Source organism: Lithobates pipiens, unplaced genomic scaffold, assembly GCF_037356315.1.
Source record: "Lithobates pipiens isolate NorthernLeopardFrog02 unplaced genomic scaffold, aLitPip1_a1.2 Scaffold_11, whole genome shotgun sequence".
NCBI lineage: Eukaryota > Metazoa > Chordata > Amphibia > Anura > Ranidae > Lithobates > Lithobates pipiens.
The window spans coordinates 20,831,204-20,859,184 of record NW_027507696.1 but is presented as its reverse complement, the minus strand read 5'-3'; the positions used below and the strand labels follow the sequence as shown (position 1 = coordinate 20,859,184).

The following is a 27,981-nucleotide window of genomic DNA, read 5'->3' as shown; positions in this document are numbered from 1 at the left end:
CAGTGCCTGAAGGAGCCGCAACACTCTGTGAAGCTGTGGTGTCGGTAAGTGTGAGGAGTACAGGGTAAAGAAAGGCTTGAGGTTGCTAAGCGCGACGTTTGTGATAAATCTTATCCGGCGCTTCGTAGACAGTTCAGAGGTTGTCATGCCGGAACTGGCAGAAGAATGTTCCGCTGGTGACGTGAGAGGTGAAGGACCCCAGAAACTGTCAGGAACCTTGGAGACGGGCATCAGGCAGGATGAGGAGGACGGAGTAGAACCCAGCTGGAGGAAGGCAGGGGCAGCAGTTGTGTGTACTCAGCGCCCCTCACCGTCCGGCTGGCAGCTGGCATTCAGGTGTGCGGAGAGAGAGAGGAGGGGAGTGACAGCACTACGGAAGTGATCAGTACACAGCCCATATCTAGGTAACCTCACCTGTCACATCTATGACACCTACACTCTGTAATCGGCCAGTGTCTGTGATCAGGAGGAAGCCCTGCTAATATAGGTTACTTTTTGCAGCTAGCATTACACAGGCGCACACTGGTGCATGATCAGTCCCATGACACGGTGTGATTGTTTATGGAATGCTAATGATCGCCTGGGGAGAAAGACAAGTCTGTGTTGTAAGAGATCTGGCAGGTTGAAGGCTTTCATCTGCCATTCCCATCAGCACTCCCAAGAAAACGGAGTTTGTGGGTGCTGTGCCAAGAAGCTGCCCTTCAGCATAATAACACAGGAGATCTCACTCACCCGTAAGGATGAGCTCTGGCGTGTTCGCATACTCCATGTGCAGAGCCCACCAGGAAGTTGGCACAGCGCTGCTCTAATCACAGGCAGTGAGACATTGCCCCAATGTGCGGCTGCAGAGATTGGGACAATGTCTCAATGCCTGTGATTAGCGAAGCGCTGCGCCGACTTCCTGGCAGGCTCTGCGCGTGGAGTATGCGAACACGCCTGAGCTCATCCCTACTCACTGGGCACATCTTCCATTCAGAAAACGCCTTGCATTTTTTAGGATAGGAGGGAACTAAACCCTCATATCCTTTACAGCCAAGGAAGCTGCCATCTTAGCCTCTGTTTGATCTGCCGTTTCCACGATGCTGCGCGTGTGAACCGTTATGACATTTTGATGATGAGAGCACAAGCAACTGACAGTTATCATTCACGGCATGTCTTGAATGCAAACTGTTGTGGGAAACTGTTACATCGAAAAGGTTTTAGATCTGCTTTAATGAATATAAAGCGTTCTTTGAGTGGATGAGGTAGAGAGGAGGGGCAGTGACATCACATATTTTAGTATAATTACTATCTTTATTATATAGTAATTACCTTACTATAATCTTGTGTAATATTTTTATATACCTTACTAAATTGTAAATATTACACAATATTCGGAATGTAAAAGTGTGCAGTTAGCCTAAAGCCCCATACACACAATCAGCTTTTCTGCTGATTTTTTTTTCTTTCAGATTTACCAAAACCATGTAATGTGAGGTCAAACCTTAAAGAAGAAGTCAACCCTGATGGGTTTACTTCCTATTTGTTTCCCTGCAAAGGTAAAGCATAATGGACTACTATGCATCGCATCTACGGGCTACTGTCTACGGTACATGCGCCGTAGACAGCAGTGCCTGTCTTTTTGCAAATATCTCCTAAACAGTGTAGGTTTAAGAGATGTTTCTTGCACCTACAGCTAAGCCTTAATCTAGGCTTACCTTTAGGTCAAAGTGGTCTGTAAGGGTTTACAACCACTTTAATGCCCTGTACACACGGTCGGACATTCTGACGGATTTTTTTCAACGGATTTTGGCCCAAACTTGTCTTGCATACACACGGTCGCACAAAGTTGTGGGAAAATCTGATCGTTCAGAACAAGGTGACGTAGAACAAGTGCGACGGGACTATAAAGAGGGCAGTAGCCAGTAGCTTTTGTCTTGTAATTTATTGTGAGCATGCGTGGCACTTTGTCCGTCGGAATTGTCTACACACGATTGGATTTTCCGACAACATGATCCGATCGCAAATTTTTTATGTCGGAAAATCCGACTGTGTGTACAGGGCATAAGAGTTTCAATTTGTATGCAATCAGGCAGGCCCTTGCACTACATGGTTTTGGTAAATCTGAAGATAAAAATCAGCAGGAAATCTGATAGTGTGTATGGGGCTTTAGACATGCCTGACCATTTATTTTTATGTTTGGTTGCAAAGCCATGCCTTATTATATAGTAAGTGAAAGTTGTTGTGTTTTTTTTTGTGTATTTTGGATACAGTGAGTAATGATCAAAGTCTGTCTGTTATATAGGCTACTTATTTATTTTAGCTGTGTCCCATTGAGAGGAGTTGGCACTTGGTCCTGAGAACAAAACAGAAAGTGAGAAGAAATCTTTCTCAACTTGAAGGTAAACCCCACTTTGGACAATTGTCACTGCATCCTCATTGGAAAGATTTTCCTTTTTTCCTAATTCAAGACAATTGTAAGATTGTGTATTTCTCATCATTTTCTGTCCAAGCGACAATGGTTATTAGATCAGATAGACAGAATGAAGCCCCCCAGCAGGGGCACAGACAGCAGTAAAATCTTCAGAGGTTCTAACCTTTATTCAAAATGAAAAAAACATAATTTTTTTAGATGTGCTTTTTAATGTATGTAAATCCCCAATTTTTTTTTTTTTTTAAGTTTTGGCTAGGGTTAAGGGCCAAGTTCATCTTTTTCAGGGTAAAAAATGTGCATGTGTCACTGTTTTCCTCAACCAAACTGTCAAACGGCTGGTGGCATAACTGATTGAATGTGAAGCACTATGGTCGTTGCAGATCAAACAGAATCAGCTTCCTTGGCTGTAAAGGATAGGAGGGTTTAATTTCTCTTTAACCGCTTGCCGACCGGCTCGCGCCGATATGTCAGCAGAACGGCACATACAGGCAGATTAACGTACCTGTACGTTGCCCTTTAAGAAGCGGCCTGCAGGCGCATGCGCACACCACCGCCGCGAACCTCCGTGGGTGTGATTGCAGGTCCTGCGGACTCGATGTCCGTGGGGATACCCGTAATCATCTCAAGGAGAGGAAGAATGGGGGAATGCTGATGTAAACAAGCATTTTCCCGTTCTGCCTAGTGATAGGACGCTGATCTCTGCTCCCTGTAATCGAGAGCAGTGATCAGTGTCGTGTCACACATAGCCCCTCCCCCCCGAGTTAGAATCGCTCCCTAGGACACACTTAATCCCTACAGCACCACCTAGTGCTTAACCCCTTCACTGTCAGTCACATTCACACAGTAATCAATGCATTTTTAATCACACTGATCACTGTATAAATGTGAATGGTCCCAAAATAGCACCAAAAGTGTCCAATCTGTCTGCCATAATGTCACAGTCACGATAAAAAATGCTGATCGCCGCCATTACTAGTAAAAAAAATTATTGATAAAAATGCCATAAAACTATCCCCTATTTTGTAGACACTATAACTTTTGCGTTAATCAATCAATATCGCTTATTGGGACTTTTTTTTTTTTTTTTTTACCAAGTATATGTAGAAGAATGTGTATCGGCCTAAACTGAGGAAAGGGAAAAAAAAAATATATTTTTTTTTGGGCATATTTATTATAGAAAAAAAGTTAAAAATAATGCGTTTTTTTTTTTTCAAAATTGACGCTAATTTTTTGTTTATAGCGCAAAAAATAAAAACTGCAGAGGTGATCAAATACCACCAAAAGAAAGCTCTATTTGTTGGAGAAAAAAGAATGTCAATTTTGTTTGGAAGCCATGTCACACGATCGCGCAATTGTCAGTTAAAGCGATGCAGTGTCAAATCCCAAAGAGCTCTGGTCTTTTGCCAGCCAAATAGTCCGGGGCTGACTAGGTTAAGGTTGTCAGCAGATCGGGCTCTTCAAACTTGGCAGTGCCTTTTAAAATGGAGAGCAACTGAGCATGTGCAGAGTGGGGTGAGACCGTGTATTACTGTATTTTAAACAGTACAGGCACTTTTTTATTTTTATCGTTTTTACATAGCTGTACTTGCAAAAGGGGTCCAGCCTGAAGTGATTTAGCAGGACTTCATTTTCAGGACAAAGTTCCACTTTTAATATGAGTGTAACATGTAACATGTTGCTAAAGGTGAACTTGCCATTTAGGTTTTATAGTGCTATCTTTTATAGACTGTTATGAAGATTCCTTTTTTATTTTTTATTTTATTTATTTTTTTATTTGTCCTGGCAACCGTTTTCACCGGAAATGAACTTCCTGTTGTGCCTTCAGGACAGAAACTGAAATGAAATCTTTTCAATAGGACATTGGTATAATAAAAACAGGGCTATTACTATTTCCCTGTCTATCTAAAAAAAATTAAAAAAAAATTTGGACACTTGAATGCAACTTTAGGCAATGAGAATCTGTCATCTTGGGCATGCATGACAAAGATACGTCCTGTCTACAAAGGATCTTCCGACCCCTTATAAAGAGGTGATTCCTGTACCCCAGTGCGTCATTCTATGTCGCAGTCATTGACGTCTGGCTTTTCTGGTTGTGGAGGAGCGTGTGACCTCTTAACCTGTGGCCATGCCAGTCACTAGACCCATGCACTGTCATATGACTGAGGGAATGATATCACTGTTCCCCCTTGGCTTCCAACAGAGCTGCAACCAAGTAAGGGAGCGAGTATAAGGGTTTTTGGCCATTGCAGAGACACTGTCTAGACAATGTGTCTTTAAAAAAAATAACTGCGCTAAAATAAACAGCTCAAGTTTATTTCTTTACTGGCTTATTTAAGATTTGATCAAACTTTACTGCTGTACTTTTAAAAAGTTAATTTCACTTTTTTATTTTATTTTATAGTTTCACCCCTCAAAATCAGAATTTCCCAGCCTATGTAATTATAGCTACACATAATTACTGTTATGAAATAGTTACATTAACTTCTTATCATTCATGCAAGATTGTTTTAGTGGTCCATGTGCTAGTTGTTATTGCATTGACTGAAAAATCATTCCATATACTGTAGAAAAGGCTTTTCAGATCGTAAGCCATGATTGAACCCTTTTCTCTTTCATTTCCTCCTAGACATGGGTGTTCTTCGTGCAATTGCTCTCCTGTGCATGTGGCTTGTAGTTTCACCACTCGTTGCAGCGGATAATCGATACAAGCAAGGCGATTCAGTAATGTTGTATGTAAACAAAGTGGGACCATACCACAACCCACAGGAAACGTATCACTACTACCAACTGCCAGTGTGTGCCCCCTCACAAATCCGCCACAAGAGCCTGACCTTGGGAGAAGTTCTGGATGGAGACCGGATGGCAGAATCTTTGTACAAGATTTCTTTTCGAGTTAATGTTGAGAGGGAACCTCTATGTGAGCTTAAACTAGCTGTTGGTCAGGTAAATCTCATCATCTCTAGAATATAGGCATGTGGCACCATGTACCAGGGCATGATTTCAAGGTTATGTGTTACCACAGTAAGGACCTAGGATTTTTTTGTAATTTTATACTTGAGATGTCCTACACTTTTGCTTAAGATCATACAGTTTGTTAATCCCAGCAGTCAATAATTTGCTTAAAGCAAATCGTTTCCTAAATCCATGGTTACATGGCATGCTGAATTCCAAGTCTTCTATCTTTTAATACTGTAGAGGAAGTGTGTCCTTATTCAGGAATCTAAGTCCCTGTGGGGTGGGGTGGACACTTGTGATTGGCTCTCCAGTGGTATTCTCAAGCTCCAAAAGATTACAGAGCGTAACAGCGTCGCAAAGGGGTGCCTGGTTTAACCAAGCAAAGAGTGCTGGGATAAATCAGTGGTCGTCTTTGAGAGGCGACACCTATGGGGGGTACGGATGGCTTGGCTAGATGAGTAAAAAAAGAGTTTCAGCAAGTATTAAAAAAAATTCATGAGAGGATCTTTGTAGTATACTGTTCAATTCCTCTTGCACTAAAGACGCCATGCATGGTATGAGTTAATACATGGAATCTTATTGTTGGAGGAAGACAGTTGTGAGAGGGTTCAAGAGGCTTTGATGCAATTGGGTCTGTCATGGTTGTATTATCAGTACTGTGATGATGTTGTATTGTATAATGCTAACCCTAAAGGTTTTTTTATTTATTTTTTCTTATTTTTGATATATTTGGAAAAAATAAACGGTGACTGTGTGGAAGGGAGGAATAGGAGGGAAATGAGCTTTGCCTGAATATGTCTTTTAATTCACAATGAATAAGGCAAATTGGAAAGCAGAAGAACCAGCAATTTTCATTGGTTCTGAAAAGTATCAGATCCACCTTGGCTCAGTTTGAATTAAGTTGTAAACAGTTAAATTGCAATGCTAGGTACACATAGTAAGTTGTTTTTCGTTCAACTCGGTGAACGAAAAAACAAAACAAACAAAAAAAAAAAACGTACAGATCGCCATACTAACACATAACATGTTGGTGCAGCAATCTCCCTCACTGAGCTATTGTGTTCTGCCTCTTTCAGAACACAGAGATCAGTGCTGGCAGCCATTTGCTGCGAGCACTGATGGGATGCTAGTTTTTCAGCATGCTCGTTCGGTCGTGGGAGGATGAGGAGCTGTACTCGCGGTTCCTGCCGAACCGACTGATTTTTAGGCCGGGTGTTACCCAGCTTATGTGTTAAAAAAAAAAAAACAGTCTTTCAATCTTGAATAGAGCAAGCAAGGGTTTAAACGCCTGTCGTTTGTTTTTTTTTTAATTGGTCGGTGTTCACTACGGGTAGATTCTCACAATCTGTTTGTCTTGGTGACCATTATCACAGAGGCAGAAACTGATGGGAAATGCTGGACCTTGCATTATGACAGTATCTGTCAGTTTCTGAGGGAAAAGCCTAATGGAGCACAGATGGCAAAAAATAAACTGCCAGGAATCTTAACCATTCCCTATCTACAACTAAAACTTAAAAGGTTTTTAGATATACATGCATACCCCGTTTGAGTACACATTGGGGGTTTATTTACTAAAGCTGAAAAGTGCAAAATCAGGCTCACTTCTGCATAGAAAGCAATGAGCTTCCAGGTTTTATTACCAACTCTTAATTGAACAAGCTGGGGTAAGAAGATCATTGGTTTCTATGTAGAAGTGAGCCCGATTTTGAGCTTTTCAGCTTTAGTAAATAAACCCCATTGTGTACTTAAAAGTGGGGTATGCCTGTACACTCTAACCTATCTATAGCTGCAATTGTGGTTAGTGATCTTTTATTTTCTGTGTTGTATCACATCATTTAATCAAAAATCTAACCATTTCCTTTGAGGTCGAAATCTGTTGTGATTCTTCATTACTTTGGCCACAGTTTAATTAACGCATTCTCATACAATGTGAGTGTTTGGTCTATAGACCCCATTTTGCAATGACTTTAACAGGGTTTCTCAACTAGGGCTCCTCGAGAGGTTGCTAGGTATTTCATGAGCAATTTCTGCCTCTCAGATAAGTTCCCACTGACATTAATGATCTTTTTAAACTATCTGTAAGGGGGTAATTCTTCCCAATGATCACAAGTGTAAGGAGTATTCTTCCCACTGACCATCACATTAATGTATTATAAGTTGTAGACGCAGTAATTATTAGCAGGGGGTTCCCTGAGCTTGCAAAGGATTCTTCTATGTTAAAAAGGTTGAGAAAGTTAGGACTATATAACAAGGATATTTGGAGGTCTTGTGAATTATAATCTGTAAATGTGGTCAGCTCTGCTGTTCAAAGAAGCTAATTTTGTTTTCTGTTTCCATGGCCTACACTGTTTTTGTATGCAGCCTAGAGCACAACTGAAGTGCTTTTATGCACTTGAAAGGAAGCTTTAATCTAGCATTGTTAAAGTTTGCTTACTTGCTTAATTCATATGTTAATTATTCCTGGATAGATAACTAGCTAATCTTTTAGATTTTGCATGTACAGTATTTTATGGCATGTCTAGGTATGGGGCAAGAATCTTGACTTGCTTGTTATAAAGCAAGTTTAATGTTCTACAGAGAATACGACCTTCTGAAGCCTTAACAAAGAAGTATGGAGGTTTTTATTTATTATTATTATTATTATTATTTTTTGGAATCATACACACCTAGGTAGATGCAGCATTGGTCCTACCGTCTGCTCTAACACTAAGAACTGACCGATCAAACACTGCTGATCGCTCACTTCTCACAGCTCTTGACTGTCAGTCATTGCTCTCTGCTCCCTGCTTACTGGAGCGCTGGGCTGTGGAGAGAGCAGGAGTTGCTGGCTCAGCCTCTCAGCGGCTTGCTGAGCCGGGTGTAAGTACAGGCGTGTGGGCAGATCTTTGGAAAGAAGAAATATGGCTGCACATCCAGGGCTTACGATATCTTTGTGAACATAATAAATGGCTAACACCAAACTGTGGTCATGTAGACGCGTTTCATACATGCTTCTTGTTCTTAATCATGATTAAGCACAAGAGGCATATGTGAAACGCATCTACGTGACCACAGATTTGGTGTGGGAACAGATATAATGGAATGCTTTAATTTTGTGTGTGTATATATATATATATATATATATATATATATATATATACAGAATAAAAGAGAGCACATAAGAGAAATTTATTGTTAGCGTTTACACTTTGGGGATTGTAACTGCAATCCTTTTTTGAATTGTGTATGACCAGCAGGGAAGGGACGTTTCTATGTAAGGTTTGTGACAACAGGTAGACTTTCGGAGCTTGCAGCGGAGACAGTGACAAGTTGAATCTCCTCCTCCTGTCTATAAACCAACAACAGGTTTTTGCTGGGGAATTCCATTATTGGCAAGCTAGCACAAATTGTCTTCTGGTGTCAGGTTAGATTCAAAGGTTGTCACATCTGCATAGAAGTCACTAATAAACTAGGTTATGTCTGTGATGAAGGTAAAATAGAAACAAATTGGTGAGTTAACCTTCAGAACAATTTGGATTGATTCTCTAGCCAAGTGGGCCAATTTATGTATTACACAATAAGCTGATAACTACAATACTAGTTCGGCAGGAAATTAAATGGGAAAGGGGGGTGGTCTGTAGTATATACATTCCTTGATTAAATGATTCAGCAAACTCCAGACAACAATCCGTCCTATCCCTCCTACTAAATTAGCTATGAGGATTTGCAATGCTGCAAGGGGAGTGGGGTTATCTGTATCTAAACCCAAAAACAAAATGTTCATATTTTGTAGCTTATTAGTGCTTCTGTGTGCTGAAAGCATTAGTGTCCTTTTTTCCTCCCTGGGTTTTCGCCTGGTAATCTTGCTCGTAACGCGCTTTCTGTCCTGGGGTGACAACACTCACCGACTGCACTGTATCTATGGAGGCGCAGCGTTGCCACCTTGGACTGATCTCTTAATTTGATATACAAGCAGCCCTCTTTAACCTTATTGGCTTTACATTGCTTTGGGATGTTCCGTAGTTCAGTTATAGCTGGGAAAGCAGATACAATTGTTATGAGTTATCAGTTCTTTACACAGGAAGTTACAAGGACACTGGAATTTTGGCAAAATCAATGGGCGTTTTCTGTGCTCGCAAAAAATGTAGATAGCCTGAATAAAGAAAATTGATGCGACCATCACATCTGAGCACTGTAAGTGCATTTAGATTTTCAAGCTCATGATCCATAAACGAAGCACTTACACAGATACCATGTTTGTTAGGTTGTTACGTGGTAAGTGATTTTGCTTGTTTGAAGAGCTGCATGGAAGCTAGTTGAGGACTTTAACAAGGACCATTGGCACTCCTTTTGCAAATACTGCCACACAATTTTATCAGCCCTGTCACCCATTTTCATTTGATTCTCATCTTAATGGCCCTTTCACACTGATCAGTCATGCTGAAAAACCAGCATTCGATCAGCGTTTGCAGCCAATGACAGCAGCGCTGATCAGTCTATTCTCACAAGGGAGAGGGGGGTCCCCCTGTCAGAATACAGTAGTGCAACAAGGAAGATCCCAGCATTAACATAATTTGTGTTGGTAAAGGGATCTGTCAGTTTGTTTCTTTTCAGTTCAACCTGCTGGTTAAACATAAAAGAAAAAAATCTAAAAATGTATATACCACTTTAAATAATCTCGGAGGGAAAAAAACACAAACACAATAAATCACTATTCAACAGTTTTATGGCCCTTCATGGACCCCCCCCCCCCCCCCCCCCTCCATGGCCCACTCATTTTCCTTATCTCACCAACTGTCCAAATTTATTTATAATTGATGTGTATATTTGTGTTTTTGTAAGATTTCCTCACTTAACATTCTGCTAAAACTTTGTGTATTAGTACTGCTTGGACCTCGAAAGGCATACAAATGGAAAGCTTTTCCTGGAAATTTGGATGTTAGCACAAATAGGATCTTGGACAGTACTTGGTAATTTTTGTTAAATATTGTCAAAATACAATGCAATACAATAGTTTCATTGGTCCAGCTTGGACTAATCTAAGTATGCATCTGTCATACCTGGAAGACCCTGTGGAAGTTGGAAATCTATATAGTAGCCATTGTTACTACGGTGATCACCGCTGGCTCCCAGGTCTCATACCAAGGGCTGTCCTGCTTCCTAATGAACACGGGAGATCACTCACTTAGTAAAGGCATCATTGAGAGAACTTTTCTAAGTGAATGCAACATAAACTGTGTTTTGACAATGTAGAAAGGCAGGGAGGTGATGTCACATGCATACTTAGTTCCAAGCTGGACCAATATGCCTGAACTTCAGATTTAAAGGAGAAGTATAGCCAAAACTCTTTTGTCACAGGGGTGCACTTACTTTTGGTCTCCTGTGACCTAGAATCAGCTGACAGCGAGCTAAAATCCACTGTTGGCTGCTATCACAGAGCCGCTTTGGTGTCTAAAAGGATCGCAACAACAATGTTGGAATCCACCTATGTTCCTGACTGGCAGCTGGCTCAGCCTCTTAGCACGGCACTCCTGAGCCAGCTGCTCCCATCCCCCTCCCCAGCCTGGTGTTCCAGTGAGTGCTGGAAGGGCAAAGCAAAGAGCAGTGATTGACAGTCTCCCTTCTGTACTCAGAGCAGACTCAAGAGCTGAGCCATCAGTGGTCACATGATCGCTCAGTTCGCTGGCTTTTTTTGAAATTTATTTAATATTTTTTTTTTTTAGAAATCCTAGCTGGAATGCCAAAAGGGTCCTCGATGCCTCTGAGTTAAAAGGAGGTGGGACATTATAAAGAATGCATTTCAATTGGTGAATTTTACATAGCAGGATCACATCACAGTATCGATTAGTTTGTCAAATACGTGGAAATACAGAGCTGTGTACCAATACGCTTGCCCCTGGAAATATGAGGTGTGTGTGTGTGGAATGGTGCGCCCATCCCACCCATGAAAAGTTAACACGTGATACCCTCTCTGGGACTGAGTGAGTTTCCTGAAGGGTATAAATAGCCGTTGAGTATTTCCTGAGGACGGTGGTCACCATGGTAAGCTTGAGCGGGTCCTGGAGACCCCTTATGTTCCAAGATAGTATAGGGACAGTGTTCATCTAGAAACTATAAAGTATCTATAGTAGGATTAAAAAAAAAAAAAGAACCCAGGCCTTACGTGCCTGGGAATAAGGCACATTCCTGCTCAGCCAAGCATAGTATACCTGAGTGTACAGCAATATGTTGGACACAGTGCATTGAGTAGGTGTCAAGGCATAACCCTACGGTAAGCACACAGTGGCGTGGAGTGAAATCGGGAGTTATGGAATCATAGCAACGTTTTGGTTGAACTTTAAAGAAAGAAAGAGTCACCATTTCTGTGTGACATAAAAAACATTCGCTGGCCAGCGAATTCCGACCCAACTGGTTTGTCTGCAACGGACAAAAAAATTGTTGCTCCGAGCAGCCCAACTGATAAACCTAAAGGAAATCAACTAGTTCTCTCCTGTTGAACTTGTGGATTTTGTAAAACTCAAAACGCTGGGAGAGAGAATATTTTCGTCTCCCAGCCAAACTGCCAGCTTCCTGAAGAGGAACAGGGAAAAAGTAGCTTTCGCTGTGCCCTCCCGGATCAGTGGAATGTGATGTCAGTCCTCCTCTGCTGCCACCCTCCAGGTCTGGCGAATAACATTTTCGTTGGCATCAATCCCATACAGATGCATCTGCCGCCAATTCAAAGGAGTGTGCTTGTCATCCAACCGTAATGCAGAGTCTTGCCAGGAACAGAATAGCATATGTAGCTTGGAGCTGTTGAAGCCACTTTTTAACATCTGTAAATCTAGCTCTGTGGCGCTGCACTTCTGCAGAGTAGACAGGGTAAAATGAAATACGTGCTCCATTAAACTTTATGTTGTGCCGTTCCTTTGCCTGGCAAAGCACAACTTCCTTGTCTTTGTAATTAAAGAGTCTGGCTAGGAGGCGTAAGTCAGGGCTTGACAAATTTGCTTGGAATCTAGGAGCCAGCTAAAAAAGTTAGGAGCCAGGTTGGTAACGGCGATCCGGACCTGTCCCTGGCCTGACATGCAGACAAGTGAGGGGAAGATAGCGCAGCCCCCCCACCTGTCTCCAAGTCATTGCCCATAGCTCTTAGAGGGACATTTTTTATTTATTTATTTTTTTTCAAATAACAATATTTTTTTTTTTTTTTTTTTTTTTTTTTTATTGCATTTTAGTGTAAATATGAGATCTGAGGTCTCTCTGACCCCAGATCTCATATTTAAGAGGACCTGTCATGCTTTTTTCTATTACAAGGGATTTTTACATTCCTTGTAATAGGAATAAAAGTGTAAATTTTTTTTTTTTTTTAAAAGAACAGTGAAAAAAATAAAAATAAAAGTTAAAGTAAGAAAATAAAAATAATTTTAAAACGTGCCCTGTCCCGCCCGCATATGAAAGCGGTGTTCAAACCACACATGTGAGGCATCGCCGTGATCGGTAGAGCGAGAACAATAATTCTAGCCCTAGACCTCCTCTGTAAAGGGTAAAAGTTTGTCGGCATTCCATGAGCAGGCGCAATTTTGAAACGTGACATGTTGGGTATCAATTTACTCGACTTAACGTTATCTTTCACAATATAAAAAAAAAAATTGGGCTAACTTTACTGTTGTCTTATTTTTTTTATTAAATAAATTATTTTTCCCCCAAAAAGTGCGCTTGTAAGTCTGCTGCGTAAATATGGTGTGACAGACAGTTTTGCAACGACCACCATTTTATTCTCTAGGGTGTTAGCATAAAAAATATATATAATGTTTAGGGGTTCTAAATAAAGGGAAGGAGATAGGCAGGCAATAAAACCAGGCAGGGGAAGCTCCATTAGCATTGCTGGTTGTCATACCAACGGCCACCACAAGAGGACGCCAGATTCCAGAAGGAATCATAGGACCGCAGAAGGCCTCAAAGCCGTGGCCTCAATTACCGGCCGCCGGCGGAACGGCCTGACGAGATCACGCTGGGGGGGTCCATGGAGACAGGATACCCCCAGCTGTGCTGCCCCAGGCGCCAGGTCGCTAATTCTAGTCGCAAATGCGACCTGGCGCCCGGGTTTTGTCGAGCCCTGGCGTAAGTTGTATAAATATATTTAAGAAACATTTGAATTTTGCTGGGTATGAGTTACAGGAAAATTTAACTCATCAATAGATTTACTTATGTCATTATCTGTGGCCTAGAATTTTGTGAAAACTTTAAACCAAAAGGAACTCTTTCTCTGGGTACCGTACCTGGCTATGCAGCACATAGGGTCTACTGGAATGTATGGCAATAGAGCTTTCTAATGCTGACCTACTCCACTGCCATGTCGAGGACCACTGTGTGGATTCATTTCCTCAGACTTTAAGCCATGTTCTGATCTTGTTTCTTCTGGCCTGCATTGGTCATCGTGTGGTAATGAAGTAGGTATAAAATGATGCACATTTCTGGTTCTGAAGGCCTGTTTAGGAGCAAATAATAGTCTTGAATGCTGGCCAGATAGTATATTTTATCGAAAGTGTCTGTTCATGTAAGCTTTGTCTCCTCATGTACATTATTTTAAAGTTTTTTTTTTATCAATATCATCGCTGTTACTTTATGTAAAGCTACTTACGCTTTTGTAAATTGGTGTTCTGTGTATGTAAATGTTCTGTTGTCTTATGGTATTCTGTTTTTTTTTTTTTTTTTTTTTTTTTTCCTTCAAGGTAGATGAACTTCGTCAAGCTATTGAAGAACTTTACTATTTCGAGTTTGTGCTGGATGACATACCGATCCGTGGCTTTGTAGGCTACATGGAGGAAAGTGGCTTCTTGCCACACACTCATAAAATTGGCTTGTGGTCTCACTTGGACTTCAACATTGAATATAATGAGGACCGTATCATATTTGCCAATGTTAGTGTTCGAGATGTGAAGCCTTTTAGCTTAGATGATGTCAGAGAGCCACTTAGCTTGACCCATACTTATAGTGTACGTTGGTTCCCAACCATTGTGACTTATGAAAGGCGTGGGGACCGTCTCAGGGACACCAGTTTCTTCCCAAAAAGTCTGGAGATTCATTGGCTCTCTATCATTAATTCCATGGTTCTAGTCTTTTTGCTTTTGGGTTTTGTGGTCATCATTCTAATGCGTGTTCTCAAAAGTGATCTGGCAAGGTACAATCTAGATGAAGAAGGGACGGATGACATGGAACAAGGTGACAATGGATGGAAGATTATTCACACAGATGTTTTCCGCTTTCCCCCACATAGAAGTCTATTATGTGCAATACTTGGAGTAGGTTCCCAATTCCTTGCACTTGGAACAGGTAATAATTAAAGGCATTTAAAATGCATTTATTTTTTTCCCCCATCCATTAACGATTACCTCCTTTTCCCATAGGTATCATTGTAATGGTCCTTCTAGGAATGTTTAATGTACACAGACATGGTGCCATAAATTCTGCTGCCATACTACTTTATGCCCTCACTTGCTGTATATCTGGCTACGTGTCGAGTAATTTCTATAGACAGCTGGGTGGAGATCGTTGGGTTTGGAACATTGTACTCACTACCAGCCTTTTTTCAGGTAAAACACTTTCATATATTTTTGTTAATGTACACTTGTATAGCGGTAACATTGTCCTAGTAGCACGAACAGTGAGCTTGAAATAGAATTAAGCGATGTGCCATCCGCAAGGGAAAGAAAGATGCTTTTGATGCCAGCTCAGCAGCTTTTCTAACTTACCTGATTACTATTCATATACAGTGCCTCGAAAAAGCATTCACACCCCTTGAAATTTTCCACATTTTGTCATGTTACAACCAAAATTATAAATGTATTTAATTGGTATTTTATGTGATAGACCAACACAAAGTGGCACGTAAGTGGAAGCAAAATGATAAATGATTCTCGTTTTATTTTTTATTTTTTTACAAATATTTGAACAGTGCAGCGTGCATTTGTATTCATCCCCCTTTACTCTGATACCCCTAACTAAAATCTAGTGGAACCAATTGCCTTCAGATGTCACCTAATTAGTAAATGGAGTCCACCTGTGTGTAATTTAATCTCAGTATAAATACAGCTGTTCTGTAAAACTCTGAGTCAATTCACACTGAGGCAACACGACTTCCAGCGAGACTTTGGGAGGCAACTTGGACACGACTTGAGTATGAATAAGGCTGGGTTCACACTGAAGAGATGCGGGAACGCCGCGAATCCCCGGTGGGTTCCCGCATCGCATTGCCTCCCGCCGGCAGTTCACACTGCCCTATGCGGACTGCTGGGAGTGTCAGTGAAACCTTAATGACACCCCCAGATCAGTTCGCATATCGCAGTGTGATCTGCAAACTCGGACAGGAATCGGATCGCATGGTGTGAACACCCATGCGATCCGATTCTGCTGCGGACCAAAAAAAAGGTCCTGTGCGAGTTTGGAGCGGGTGCGATGTGAATTCAGCCATACTATCTGTATGGCTGAACTCGCATCGCACAGAGATCGAATGTGATTTGCACTGCAGTGCGGTGCGAATCACATCCGGTTCTCCTAGCCGCGCCAGTGTGAACCCAGCCTAACAGCACGACTTGAGGCAACTTGAAGTTGCTTCCAGGACAGTGGCCAATTACATAATAATCAGCTCTGTGGGAGGGAGTGGTTTACCTAGAAAACTATTTTTACTTCCTGGAAAGTTGCTTCAGTTAAAACGGGATCCGGCTTGGAGGCAACTTACATTGAAATCAATGTGTACAAGTTGCCTAGAAGTCGGATTGAAGTAGTACAGGAACCTTTTCTGAAGTCAGAGCGACTTCAGTAGTGTGCATTAAAATGGCTCTCATCCACTTACATTGATTTTATCATGTTGCGTGACTTGAGGCAACTTGGAACGACTTCAAGTCTGATCCAAAGTTGCTCCTGTGTGAATGGACTCTCCAGAGGTTTGTTAGAGAATGTTAGTGAATAAACAGCATCGCAAAGGCCAAGGAACACACCAGTTGGGTCCGGGATAAAGTTGTGGAGAAGTTTAAAGCAGGGTTAGGTTATAAAAAAAAAAAAAAAAAAAAATATTCCAAGCTTTGAACATCTCACAGAGCATTGTTCACGCCATCATCCGAAAATGGAAAGAGTATGGCACAACTGCAAATCTACCAAGACATGGCCGTCCACCTAAACTGACAGGCAAGACTAAGGGAGCATTAATCAGAGAAGCAGCCAAGAGGCCCATGGTAACTCTGGAGGAGCTGTAGAGATCCACAGTTCAGGGGGGAGAATCTGTTCACAGGACAACTATTAGTTGTTTTATCAGCGCTATTTGGTCGCATTTTTAACCCCCCCCCCCCCTCCAGTGGCTGAAAAGGGGTTCAATCCCCCTGCAAACCGCTGCCGGAGTGGCGTTTTGCCGGCGTTATCACAGCGCTGCCTCATTGATTTTAATGAGCCGCTGTTTTAGGGCGTTTTGCAGGTGCTATTTTTAATGCTATAGTGCCTGCAAAACGCTCCTGAGTGTGAAAGGGGCCTAAAAGCAAAATGCTGTGTGTGGCGGAAAACTAACACTACATCACCCTGAACACACCCTCCCCACTGTGAAACATGGTGGTGGCAGCATGGGGGGCAGGGGGGTCTGAATATAAATGCTCGCCACACTTTTCAGATATTTATTTGTAAAAAATGTTGAAAACCATTCAGGGTGGCTTTGATTTAAATCAAGTCGACTTAATCCCCGATTTTAAATCACTAGTTAAAAGGCTTAATTTAAATCAACTCGATTTTAAATCATAATTTTTAAAGAGCAACTGTCACCTCTGTCCTGCAGCGGCTCCTCTTCTGAAAGTCCCATTCACTTTAATGGGACAGTTGGTGTTGCGACAGCAGGTGAATAGATGCCCACTAACTGGAACTTACTCTTGAATAAGTGTAATAAGCTGTTGGGTTAGTAAAACAGCGATATCAGAACTGATTCAATCATACAGTTTGTAGTGTAGATTTGCAAAAACCATGGGCTAAAGGAATATTCCTGAACTTTGTTTTCTCTCGTGGTTATTGTGAAATTGTGCATGTTATCTCAGCTTGCAGAGCTTTGAATCGTTGAATGAGTTTACCAAAAATGTAACGCAGAATTTACAGCCTCGTGCTGCATAACTAATCTCAATTTCATGCTGAATAAACAAAATTATTAATGTATCCTAAATATAAAACTATCTTTAGATAGACTTTTACACCAAAAGTATTTTATTAACCCCTTCCCGCCGACCGTACGCACATATGTGGCCTCAGCTTTAAGGGATGATGTGGCCTCAGCTTATACCGGGATGATGCAGCCGCTCGGCTGTTATCCTGGAGGATGTTCCACCCCCCCTTCCGCTGCTGTTCCCGGCCCTCCTGTCCCACCTGGAGGCCCCGATGCTCGATCCGGCACTTCCGCCATCTAGAGTGAGACTAGAAGGAAGCCAGAAACTGCTTCCCTCCAGTCGTCTTCATGTAAACACGGAAGCGACGTCCCTTCCTGTTTCCTCAGCTGCCAATGGCGGCACTTAAAAAAAAAAATACAGTATTCAGAATCGCCGTTTTTGGCGATCTGAGAATTTTGAAGTGCAAAGGAGGGATTTGTAGTCTTTGACCCCCGATGTCTCCATAAAGAGTACCCGTCACCACCTATTACTGTCACAAGGGATGTTTACATTCCTTGTGACAGCAAATAAAGTGATCAATTTATTTATTTTCAAAAGTGACAATGCAAAAATGTAATAAAAAAAATGAAGGAAAAAAACGTTTAAAGCACCCCCGTCCCCACGAACTCGCACAGCAAAGAAAATGCGCACACGTAAGTCGCTCCCGCATATTTAAACTGTGTTCAAATCACACACATGAAGTTTCGCCGTGATCGTCAGGGCGAGAGCAATAATTCCGCTATTTTTATTTATTTTTTAAAGCGCCACCTATGGAGATTTTTAGGTACCGTAGTCTGTCCCCAATTTCAAAGCATGACATGTTATGAATATATTCACTTGGCGTAACATCTTTCACATTATATAAAACAAAATTGGGCTAACTTTACTGTTTCGTTTTTTTCTTTTAATTCATGAAAGTGTCGTTTCTTTTCTTTCCTAAAAAAAAAAAAAAATTTGCGTTTGAAAGACAGCAAATTTTTACTTCTAAGCCACAAATGTCAGAAATTGGCTTAGTCATGAAAGGGTTAAAATTAATTTGATAAAAATCAAAAAAATCAGATTTTTACATTTTTATTGATTCTTATTTATTTATTTTTATCCGCTCTGAAAACATTTATCCTTTTCCGTTCCACTTCACAATTGTGTTCCACTTTTGTGTTGGTCTAACACATAAAATCCCAATAAAATACATTTATGTTTTTGGTTGTAACATGACAAAATGTGGAACATTTCAAGAGGTATGAATACTTTTTCAAGGCACTGTATTCCTTTCCCAACAGCAACTATTTTGGATACAGATATGTGAGGGCTGCTGATTTTTCCTATCATTTTATGTCTGTAGGCCATCCAATTTAAATGTATGATTTGCTTCCCTGAACTGTACATGCACCCCATCCCATTATTTGGCTCTCCTCTAATGTCTGTTCCCTTCTTGAGAATCACCTGCCTTTGGCGATTTTTGCTTATTCATTAATGTGTCCCTTTTTAACCACTTTCAGACCGGACCATTTTGCTGGTAAATGACCAGAGGTCTTTTTACACTTTGGCACTGCGCTGCTTTAACTGGTAATTGCGCGGTCATGCAATGTTGTACCCAAACAAAATTTGCGTCCTTTTCTTCCCACAAATAGAGCTTTCTTTTGATGGTATTTGATTGCCTCTGCGATTTTTATTTTTTGCGATATAAACGTAAAAAGACCGCAAATTTTGAAAAAAAATGATATTTTCTACTTTTTGTTATTAGAAAAATCCAATAAACTCAATTTTAGTCATACATTTAGGCCAAAATGTATTCAGCCACATGTCTTTGGTAAAAAAAAAGTCAATAATTGTATATTTATTGGTTTGCGCAAAAGTTGTCACATCTACAAACTAAGGTACGTTTTCTGGAATTTACGCAGCTTTTAGTTTACGACTGCCTATCTCATTTCTTGAGGTGCTAAAATGGCAGGGCAGTACAAAACCCCCCCAAATGACCCCATTTTGGAAAGTAGACCCCCTAAGGAAATTGATAAGAGGCATGTTGAGCCCATTGAATATTTTATTTTTTTGCCTCAAGCGATTGAATAATGACAAAAAAAAAATTTTTTTTTTTTTTTTACACAAAGTTGTCACTAAATGATATATTGCTCACACATGCTATGGGCGTATGTGAAATGACACCCCAAAATAAATTCTGCTGCTTCTCCTGAGTACGGGGATACCACATATGTGGGACTTTTTGGGAGCCTAGCCGCGTACGGGGCCCCGAAAACCAAGCACCGCCTTCAGGCTTTCTAAGGGCGTAAATTTTTGAGTTCACTTCTCACTACCTATTACAGTTTTGAAGGCCATAAAATGCCAAGATGGCACAAAACCCCCACAAATGACCCCATTTTAGAAAGTAGACACCCCAAGCTATTTGCTGAGAGGCATGTTGAGTTCATGGAATATTTTATATTTTGCCACAAGTTGCGGGAAAATTACAAACTTTTTTTTTTTTTTTTTTTTTTTCACAAAGTTGTCACTAAATGATATATTGCTCACACATGCCATGGGCATATGTGAAATGACACCCCAAAATAAATTCTGCTGCTTCTCCTGAGTACGGGGATACCACATATGTGGGACTTTTTGGGAGCCTAGCCGCGTACGGGGCCCCGAAAACCAAGCACCGCCTTCAGGCTTTCTAAGGGCGTAAATATTTGACTTCACTCCTCACTACCTATTACAGTTTTGAAGGCCATAAAATGCCAAGATGGCACAAAACCCCCACAAATGACCCCATTTTAGAAAGTAGACACCCCAAGCTATTTGCTGAGAGGCATGTTGAGTCCATGGAATATTTTATATTTTGCCACAAGTTGCGGGAAAATTACAAACTTTTTTTTTTTTTTTTTTTTTTTTCACAAAGTTGTCACTAAATGATATATTGCTCACGCATGCCATGGGCATATGTGAAATGACACCCCAAAATAAATTCTGCTGCTTCTCCTGAGTACGGGGATACCACATATGTGGGACTTTTTGGGAGCCTAGCCGCGTACGGGGCCCCGAAAACCAAGCACCGCCTTCAGGCTTTCTAAGGGCGTTACAGTTTTGAAGGCCATAAAATGCCAAGATGGCACAAACCCCCCCCAAATGACCCCATTTTGGAAAGTAGACACCCCTAAATTTAGGGGTACACTAGTGAGACTAGGTAATAAATGGCGGGTGCCCTGAAACTATAAAAAAATAACTAACCAACCAGCGTCACCTGTAACAGTTATATGGTGATCACTGGTGAAAGGGTTAACTAGGGGGCAATCAGGGGGCTTTATGCGGTAGTATATGGGGGTCCCTGGCGCTATAAAAAGCTGCGGCGAACCTAAATACCTACTTGCCTAACTAGCGTCACCTGTGACACTAATACAGCGATCAGAAAAACGATCGCTTATTAGGCTGGGTTCACACTGGAGCGATGCGGGAACGCCACGAATGCGCGGCGGGTTCCCGCATCGCATGCCTCCCGGCGGCAGTTCACACTGCCCTATGCGAACTGCTGGGAGTGTCAGTGAAATGTTACTGACACCCCCAGATCAGTTCGCATATCGCAGTGCGATCTGCAAACTCGGATCGCATGGTGTGAACACCCATGCGATCCGATTCTGCTGCGGGCCAAAAAAAGGGTCCCGTGCGAATTTGCGGCGGGTGCGGCGGGTGTGGCGGGTGCGGCGAATGGCTGAACTCGAATCGCACAGAGATCGGATGTGATTTGCACTGCAGTGCGAATCACATCCGTTCTCAAACCGCTGCAATCTGAACCCAGCCTTAGTGACACTGGCGACGGGGGGTGATCACGGGGTTAAACCTTTATTGGGGGGGTTAGGGGGGTACCTTAGAACTAAAGGGGGCTAACCCTAACTGCCCTAACAGTTATTAGTCACAAATGACACCCGCCGGGTGATCAGGGGGTTAAACCTTTATTAGGTAATAAATGGCGGGTGCCCTGAAACTATAAAAAAATAACTAACCAACCAGCGTCACCTGTAACAGTTATATGGTGATCACTGGTGAAAGGGTTAACTAGGGGGCAATCAGGGGGCTTTATGCGGTAGTATATGGGGGTCCCTGGCGCTATAAAAAGCTGCGGCGAACCTAAATACCTACCTGCCTAACTAGCGTCACCTGGGACACTAATACGGCGATCAGAAAAATGATCGCTTATTAGGCTGGGTTCACACTGGAGCGATGCGGAAACGCCGCGAATCCGCGGCGGGTTCCCGCATCGCATGCCTCCCGGCGGCAGTTCACACTGCCCTATGCGAACTGCTGGGAGTGTCAGTGAAATGTTACTGACACCCCCAGATCAGTTCGCATATCGCAGTGCGATCTGCAAACTCGGATCGCATGGTGTGAACACCCATGCGATCCGATTCTGCTGCGGGCCAAAAAAAGGGTCCCGTGCGAATTTGCGGCGGGTGCGGCGGGTGTGGCGGGTGCGGCGGGTGCGGCGAATGGCTGAACTCGAATCGCACAGAGATCGGATGTGATTTGCACTGCAGTGCGGTGCGAATCACATTCGTTCTCATAAACCGCTGCAATGTGAACCCAGCCTTAGTGACACTGGCGACGGGGGGTGATCACGGGGTTAAACCTTTATTGGGGGGGTTAGGGGGGTACATTAGAACTAAAGGGGGCTAACTCTAACTGCCCTAACAGTTATTACAGTCACAAATGACACCAATGCAAAAAAAAAAAAAAAAAAAAAAAAAATGACATTGGTGTCACTGTGACTGGGGGGCAGGGGTAATTGGGGGGGTGATCGGGGGGTAAAGGGGGGGTGTGAGTGTGCCTGGCATGTTCTACTGTGTGTGGGATGTGTTGGTGCAACTCACTGATCCGCTCTCCTCCGTGTCGGAACGAAAAATACCGACACGGAGGAGAGAATACATCACTTCCTCTCCTGTGTTTACATTACAGGAGAGGAAGTGATGTCACCGGGGATTTCTATTCGTCGGGAGCGATCGCGAGGGGGTGGCCATGAATGAATGGCCGTCCCCTCGTCCGGGATCGCTCCCGAACGAAAACCGACCGCCGCAGGCACCGGGCGGGGGCCCGATCGGGCCCCCGACCCGCGGGAGGCAAATCACGTACATGTACGTGCTTATGCCTGCCCGTGCCATTCTGCCGACGTACATCGGCGTTAGGCGGTCGGCAAGTGGTTAAAGCCTCATCACTGTGCTGGCTGGTGCAGAACAAGTCTATTCATTGGAGGAGAGCAGGCTGACAGGTTAAGAGAATTAAGAAAATAACAAGCTTGTAGCATGGGGAGAGGGAAGAAGTGAGCAAAGGTATCGGGATAAGGATTTGGCCAGTACAGACGTCCACATGCAAAGTGACTCTATGAAGCATTAAATCATCCATATAGACTTGTTTAAAATCCCCCCCCCCCCCAAAATGATGGGTGAGCCACAGATTCAAGACCTTCTTAAATTAAAAAATTGGTCTAGGGTGCATTCTGACATTTTAAAATTTTAGTAAAGCTTTTGACTGATTCCTAGGGATACTAAAGTCTCTAGGACAGTATAAACTATTTGGTAGTGATGAAACCTTTGATACTAGGGCATTACCACTAAAGTGCTAGCCACTCCGCAACCCAAAAAGCAACAGTCCCGGGCACCCTGGATAAATTTGCCCAGTCTGTGTGGTAGCATGTACCACCTAAACAAAAACGTATAATTGACCTTAATAAATTTAAGAATTTAGTGATCTGTGTGCAATTCTGTAGCTTAAAGTGGATGTAAACCCTCTCCCATATCCAGTAAAGTGAACAGCCTCAGATGATGCACAGGGATGAAACACATCTCCCTACGTAAGTTTTATATGTATATCTGCTGTCTTTCCTTTTCTATGTTCTTTAGAAAGTGCACATTGTGTTACAAATTCTTCATCATTTCAGCAGTGGGTGTGGAGTCCTGGGCATACCCTGTATGAGAGCTGATTGGAGGAAAGGCACACACCCTCCTCTACATAGGCAGAGAAAAAAAAGAAACTTGCAGAGCTGCAGTCTGAATAGGCAAGCCCTCTGCTTATTTATCTCTAAGTTCCCTCCCTGACAAAACTTTCCAGCTGCTTTTCTCATGTCAGAGAACTTGTCAGAAGTTATCATGCTGATAACAGAGGAACTGAGCAGCAGAAAGACACTGCACTCAGAGCATTGGAGAGGGATAAGTAAACACTACAGATATACGTGCCTAGGTCAGATTTCATGAATTGGGTTTACAACCACTTTAAAGGCTAAGTTCACCTTTTCCAGAAAAGCAAGAGGTAAGGATGTGGCAGTAGCTAGCTAGGAGCTTTTAACCTGGGTTCTGATGGAACCCAGGTGGCTTACAGGTAAAACAATACAATCGATGATTATTTTACAAAGCTGCACAGATCCTGTAATATCTACCTGGGCCCCTTAACTGTATAACTATATTACCAAAAGTATTGGGACACCTGCTTTTACACGCACATGATTTTTAATTGGCGTCTTAGTCCGTAGGGTTCAATATTGAGTTGGCCCACCCTTTGCAGTTATAACGGGCTTCAATTCTTCTGCGAAGGCTGTCCACAAGGTTTAGGTGTGTGTCTCTATGGGAATGTTTCACCGTTCTTCAGGAAGTGCATTTGTGAGGTCAGGCACTGATGTTGGATGAGAAGGCCTGGTTCGCAGTCTCTGCTTTAATTCATCCCAAAAGTGTTCTGTCAGTCAAGTTCCTCCACCCCCAAACTGGCTCATCCATGTCTTTATGAACCTTGCTTGTGCATGGATTTAAATCAATTCATGGAGGGGGGATTATGTGATGACCTTAAAGTGACTAACTTGACACCAAGTTTACTATGTGGACACAAAAAATATTTTCAGTTTTCAAAAAATGTTAATAAAAAATGTGTGTGTGTGTGTGTGTGTGTGTGTGTATATATGTCTATGTATATCTTTTCATATGACAACACTGAAGAAATGACACTTTGCTACAATGTAAAGTAGTGAGTGTACAACTTGTATAACATTGAAAATTTGCTGTCTCCTCAAAATAACTCATCACACAGCCATTGATGTCTAAACCGCTGGCAACAAAAGTGAGTACACCCCTAAGTGAAAATGTCCAAATTTGGGCCCAATTAGCCATTTTACCTCCCCGGTGTCACCTGACTCGTGAGCGTTACAAGGTCTCAGGTGTGAATGGGGAGAAGGTGTGTTAAATTTGGTTTTACCACTCTCACTCTCTCATACTGGTCACTGGAAGTTTAACATGGCATCTCATGGCAAAGAACTCTCTGAGGATCTGAAAAAAAGAATTGTTGCTCTCCATAAAGGTGGCTAGGCTATAAGAAGATTGCCAAGACCCTGAAACTGAGCTGCAGCATGGTGGCCAAGACCATACAGCGGTTTAACGGGACAGGTTCCACTCAGAACAGGCCTTGCCATGGTCGACCAAAGAAGTTGAGTGCACATGCTCAGCGTCCTATCCAGAGATTGTCTTTGGGAAATAGACATATGGGTGCTGCCAGCATTACTGCAAAGATTGACGGGGTGGGGTCAGCCTGTCAGTGCTCAGACTATATGCCGCACACTGCATCAAATTGGTCTGCATGGCTGTCGTCCCAGAAGGAATCTCCTTCTAAAGATGATGCACAAGAAAGCCCACAAACAGTTTGCTGAAGACAAGCAGACTAAGGACATGGATTACTGGAACCATGTTCTGTGGTCTGATAAGACCAAGATAAACGTATTTGGTTCAGATGGTGTCAAGCGTGTGTGGCGGCAACCAGGTGAGGAGTACAAAGACAAGTGTGTCTTGCCTACAGTCAAGTATGGTGGTGGGAATGTCATGGTCTGGGGCTGCATGAGTGCTGCCGGCAACAGGGAGCTACAGTTCATTAAGGGAACCATGAATGACATTTACTGTGACATAATGAGGCAGAGCATGATTTCCCCCCCCCACGTTTTAGAGACTGGCCCGCAGGGCAGTATTCCACCATAACGACCCCAAACACGCCTCCGAGACGACCACTGCCTTGCTCAAGAAGCTGAGGGTAAAGGTGATGGACTGGCCAAGCATGTCTCCAGACCTAAACCATATTGAGCACCTGTGGGGCATCCTCAAACGGAAGGTGGAGGAGTGCAAGGTCTCTAACATCCACCAGCTCTGTGATGTTGTCATGGAGGAGTTGAAGAGGACTCCAGTGGCAACCTGTGAAGCTCCGGTGAACTCCATGCCCAAGAGGGTTAAGACAGTGCTGGAAAATAATGTTGGCCACTCAAAATATTGACACTTTGGGCCCAATTTGGACATTTTCACTTAGGGGTGTACTCACTTTTGTTGTCTGCGGTTTAGACATTAATGGCTGTGTGTTGAGTTATTTTGAGGGGACAGCAAATTTACACTGTTATACAAGCTGTACACTCACTACTTTACATTGTAGTGTAATTTCTTCAGTGTTGTCACATGAAAAGATGCAATAAAATATTTACAACAATGTGAGGGGTTTATATATATAAAAATATTGGAGATGAGTTATTTAGAGGGGACAGCAAATGTACACTGTTATACAAGCTGTATGTATAATCTTGTATTCTGAATAAGACCACAGACCCTTTTTGGTATATGATAAAAGGCCCTGCAAGCTATTGTTTTATAACATTGGTTTTACAATTGCCAAAAAATTGCTGCAATAAACTCAAAATCAAGGACATTTTAGTAATTCAAATATAATACTAATATAAATATCTAAAATAACTGAATTGTAATAAATGTTTATTATATAAATTCTTCTTGTAATATCCCATTTTAATACCAATTTTTACATTCCTATTGCAGCTCCATTTTTCCTGACTTGGAGTGTTGTGAATTCAGTTCACTGGGCCAATGGCTCAACACAAGCTCTTCCAGCAACCACAATCCTCTTGCTGCTTACTGTATGGCTCCTGGTTGGATTTCCTCTCACTGTAATTGGAGGTATCTTTGGTAAAAATAGTGCAGTAAACTTTGAGGCTCCGTGTCGAACCAAGAACATTGCTCGAGAAATCCCTCGCCAACCTTGGTATAAGTCAGCGCCAGTCCACATGGCTATTGGAGGCTTCCTACCTTTTAGGTATTTATGCTTAATTGTACCTTGCACTGCCTTATTAACTGGAGAATAATAATTGGGCTTAAAGCGGTACATCAGGGGGAAAAAAATCACATGCAATATTCTGGTCCCTCTCTGCAAGAGTTTGACAGCAGCGGAAGTCTATGGCTCCACTGCCCTCAATTTCTCCTTTGAAATCGGGTGTTTTTTTTTTTTTTTCGTACCTTCATGCAGAGAATGCATTAGCGTTAAAAATTCGTAAGACTTTAGTCCTGTTTTAAGGTTAAATTTAGATAGCGCTTACAAATGCATGTTAATTCGTAAACAGTTGTGTTTTTCTGTATTGTTTCTTTGGCATTTAATTGTGTGTTTCTTTACAGTGCAATCTCTGTGGAGTTGTATTACATCTTTGCTACTGTCTGGGGCCGAGAGCAGTACACTTTGTATGGGATTCTCTTCATCGTCTTTGCCATTCTACTGAGCGTAGGTGCCTGTATTTCTGTGGCATTGACATACTTCCAGCTGTCAGGTGAAGACTATCGGTGGTGGTGGCGATCAATTCTAAGCACAGGATCTACTGGAGCATTTATCTTTCTGTACTCCGTCTTTTACTACTGGCGTCGGTCTAACATGTCAGGGGTGGTTCAAAGTGTAGAATTCTTTGGGTACTCTTTCCTAACCGCATATGTTTTCTTTCTCATGCTTGGAACTGTCAGCTTCACAGCATCACTTCGGTTTATCCGTTATATATATGTAAACCTCAAGATGGACTAAAATCATGAGCCAGGCACATCGCTTGTGCTATAAATGCTATATGTGGAATAATGGACCAACCACAGAGGAAGAGGCTGAAGATCCTGTACCTGCTGCTCCAAAGGCCACTCCGATAGAGATTGATGCAAATGGAGCATGGGGATATAAAATCAGAGATACCTACCTAAGAAGAGGAACATGCAGCAGTGATACTGGAGATACAAGTAAACAAAGCAATAAACGGTTACAGAAAATTCCATGAAACCTCAGTAATGGACAGCTGTCTCCCTGGTGATTGTTTAATTCCACTCATGCCCATCTCTTATACTGCTAAAATTGTCTTTTTGCAAAGGCTTCTTTGCTGTCATTATTTGATCTCACATTGTTGCTGCAAATTAAGTTCTTAGTCTGGAAATATTATTTTTGAACATAAGGGAAAGTTTTGGTTGCCTTTTAAAAATCATTGGAAGACTCCTCACTGTGGCTTGAACACTTGTTCTGGTCTGTTAGTTTTGTAAGATGGTCTTGTGGGCTTTCTCTGGCCTGTTTCTTTTCAGACAGTCTCCTGCACTCTACCGGACTTCTGTAAAAATATATATATTTATATCTTTGGTTTCCTTTTTACAAAATAAAAAAAACAAAAAAACA

The 27,981-nt window shown here is 42.2% G+C and overlaps 1 protein-coding gene across 4 annotated transcripts; it reads left to right on the top strand.

The window, feature by feature from the left end:
- The first annotated feature begins 4 nt into the window (after positions 1 to 4).
- On the top strand, positions 5 to 27,981 carry TM9SF1 (transmembrane 9 superfamily member 1). Of its 4 annotated transcripts, none has more exons than XM_077469668.1 (7): positions 5 to 44; positions 2,303 to 2,381; positions 5,040 to 5,356; positions 14,062 to 14,662; positions 14,737 to 14,922; positions 26,331 to 26,604; positions 26,961 to 27,981. In XM_077469668.1, the coding sequence occupies exons 3-7, from the start codon at positions 5,042 to 5,044 to the stop codon at positions 27,352 to 27,354; spliced, it is 1,770 nt and encodes a 589-aa protein (XP_077325794.1). In that variant the 5' UTR covers positions 5 to 44; positions 2,303 to 2,381; positions 5,040 to 5,041; the 3' UTR covers positions 27,355 to 27,981. The 4 variants fall into 4 exon arrangements, with proteins under 4 accessions (XP_077325794.1, XP_077325775.1, XP_077325803.1 ...); XM_077469649.1 differs by lacking the exon at positions 5 to 44 and adding an exon at positions 165 to 404; XM_077469658.1 differs by lacking the exon at positions 5 to 44 and adding an exon at positions 167 to 336.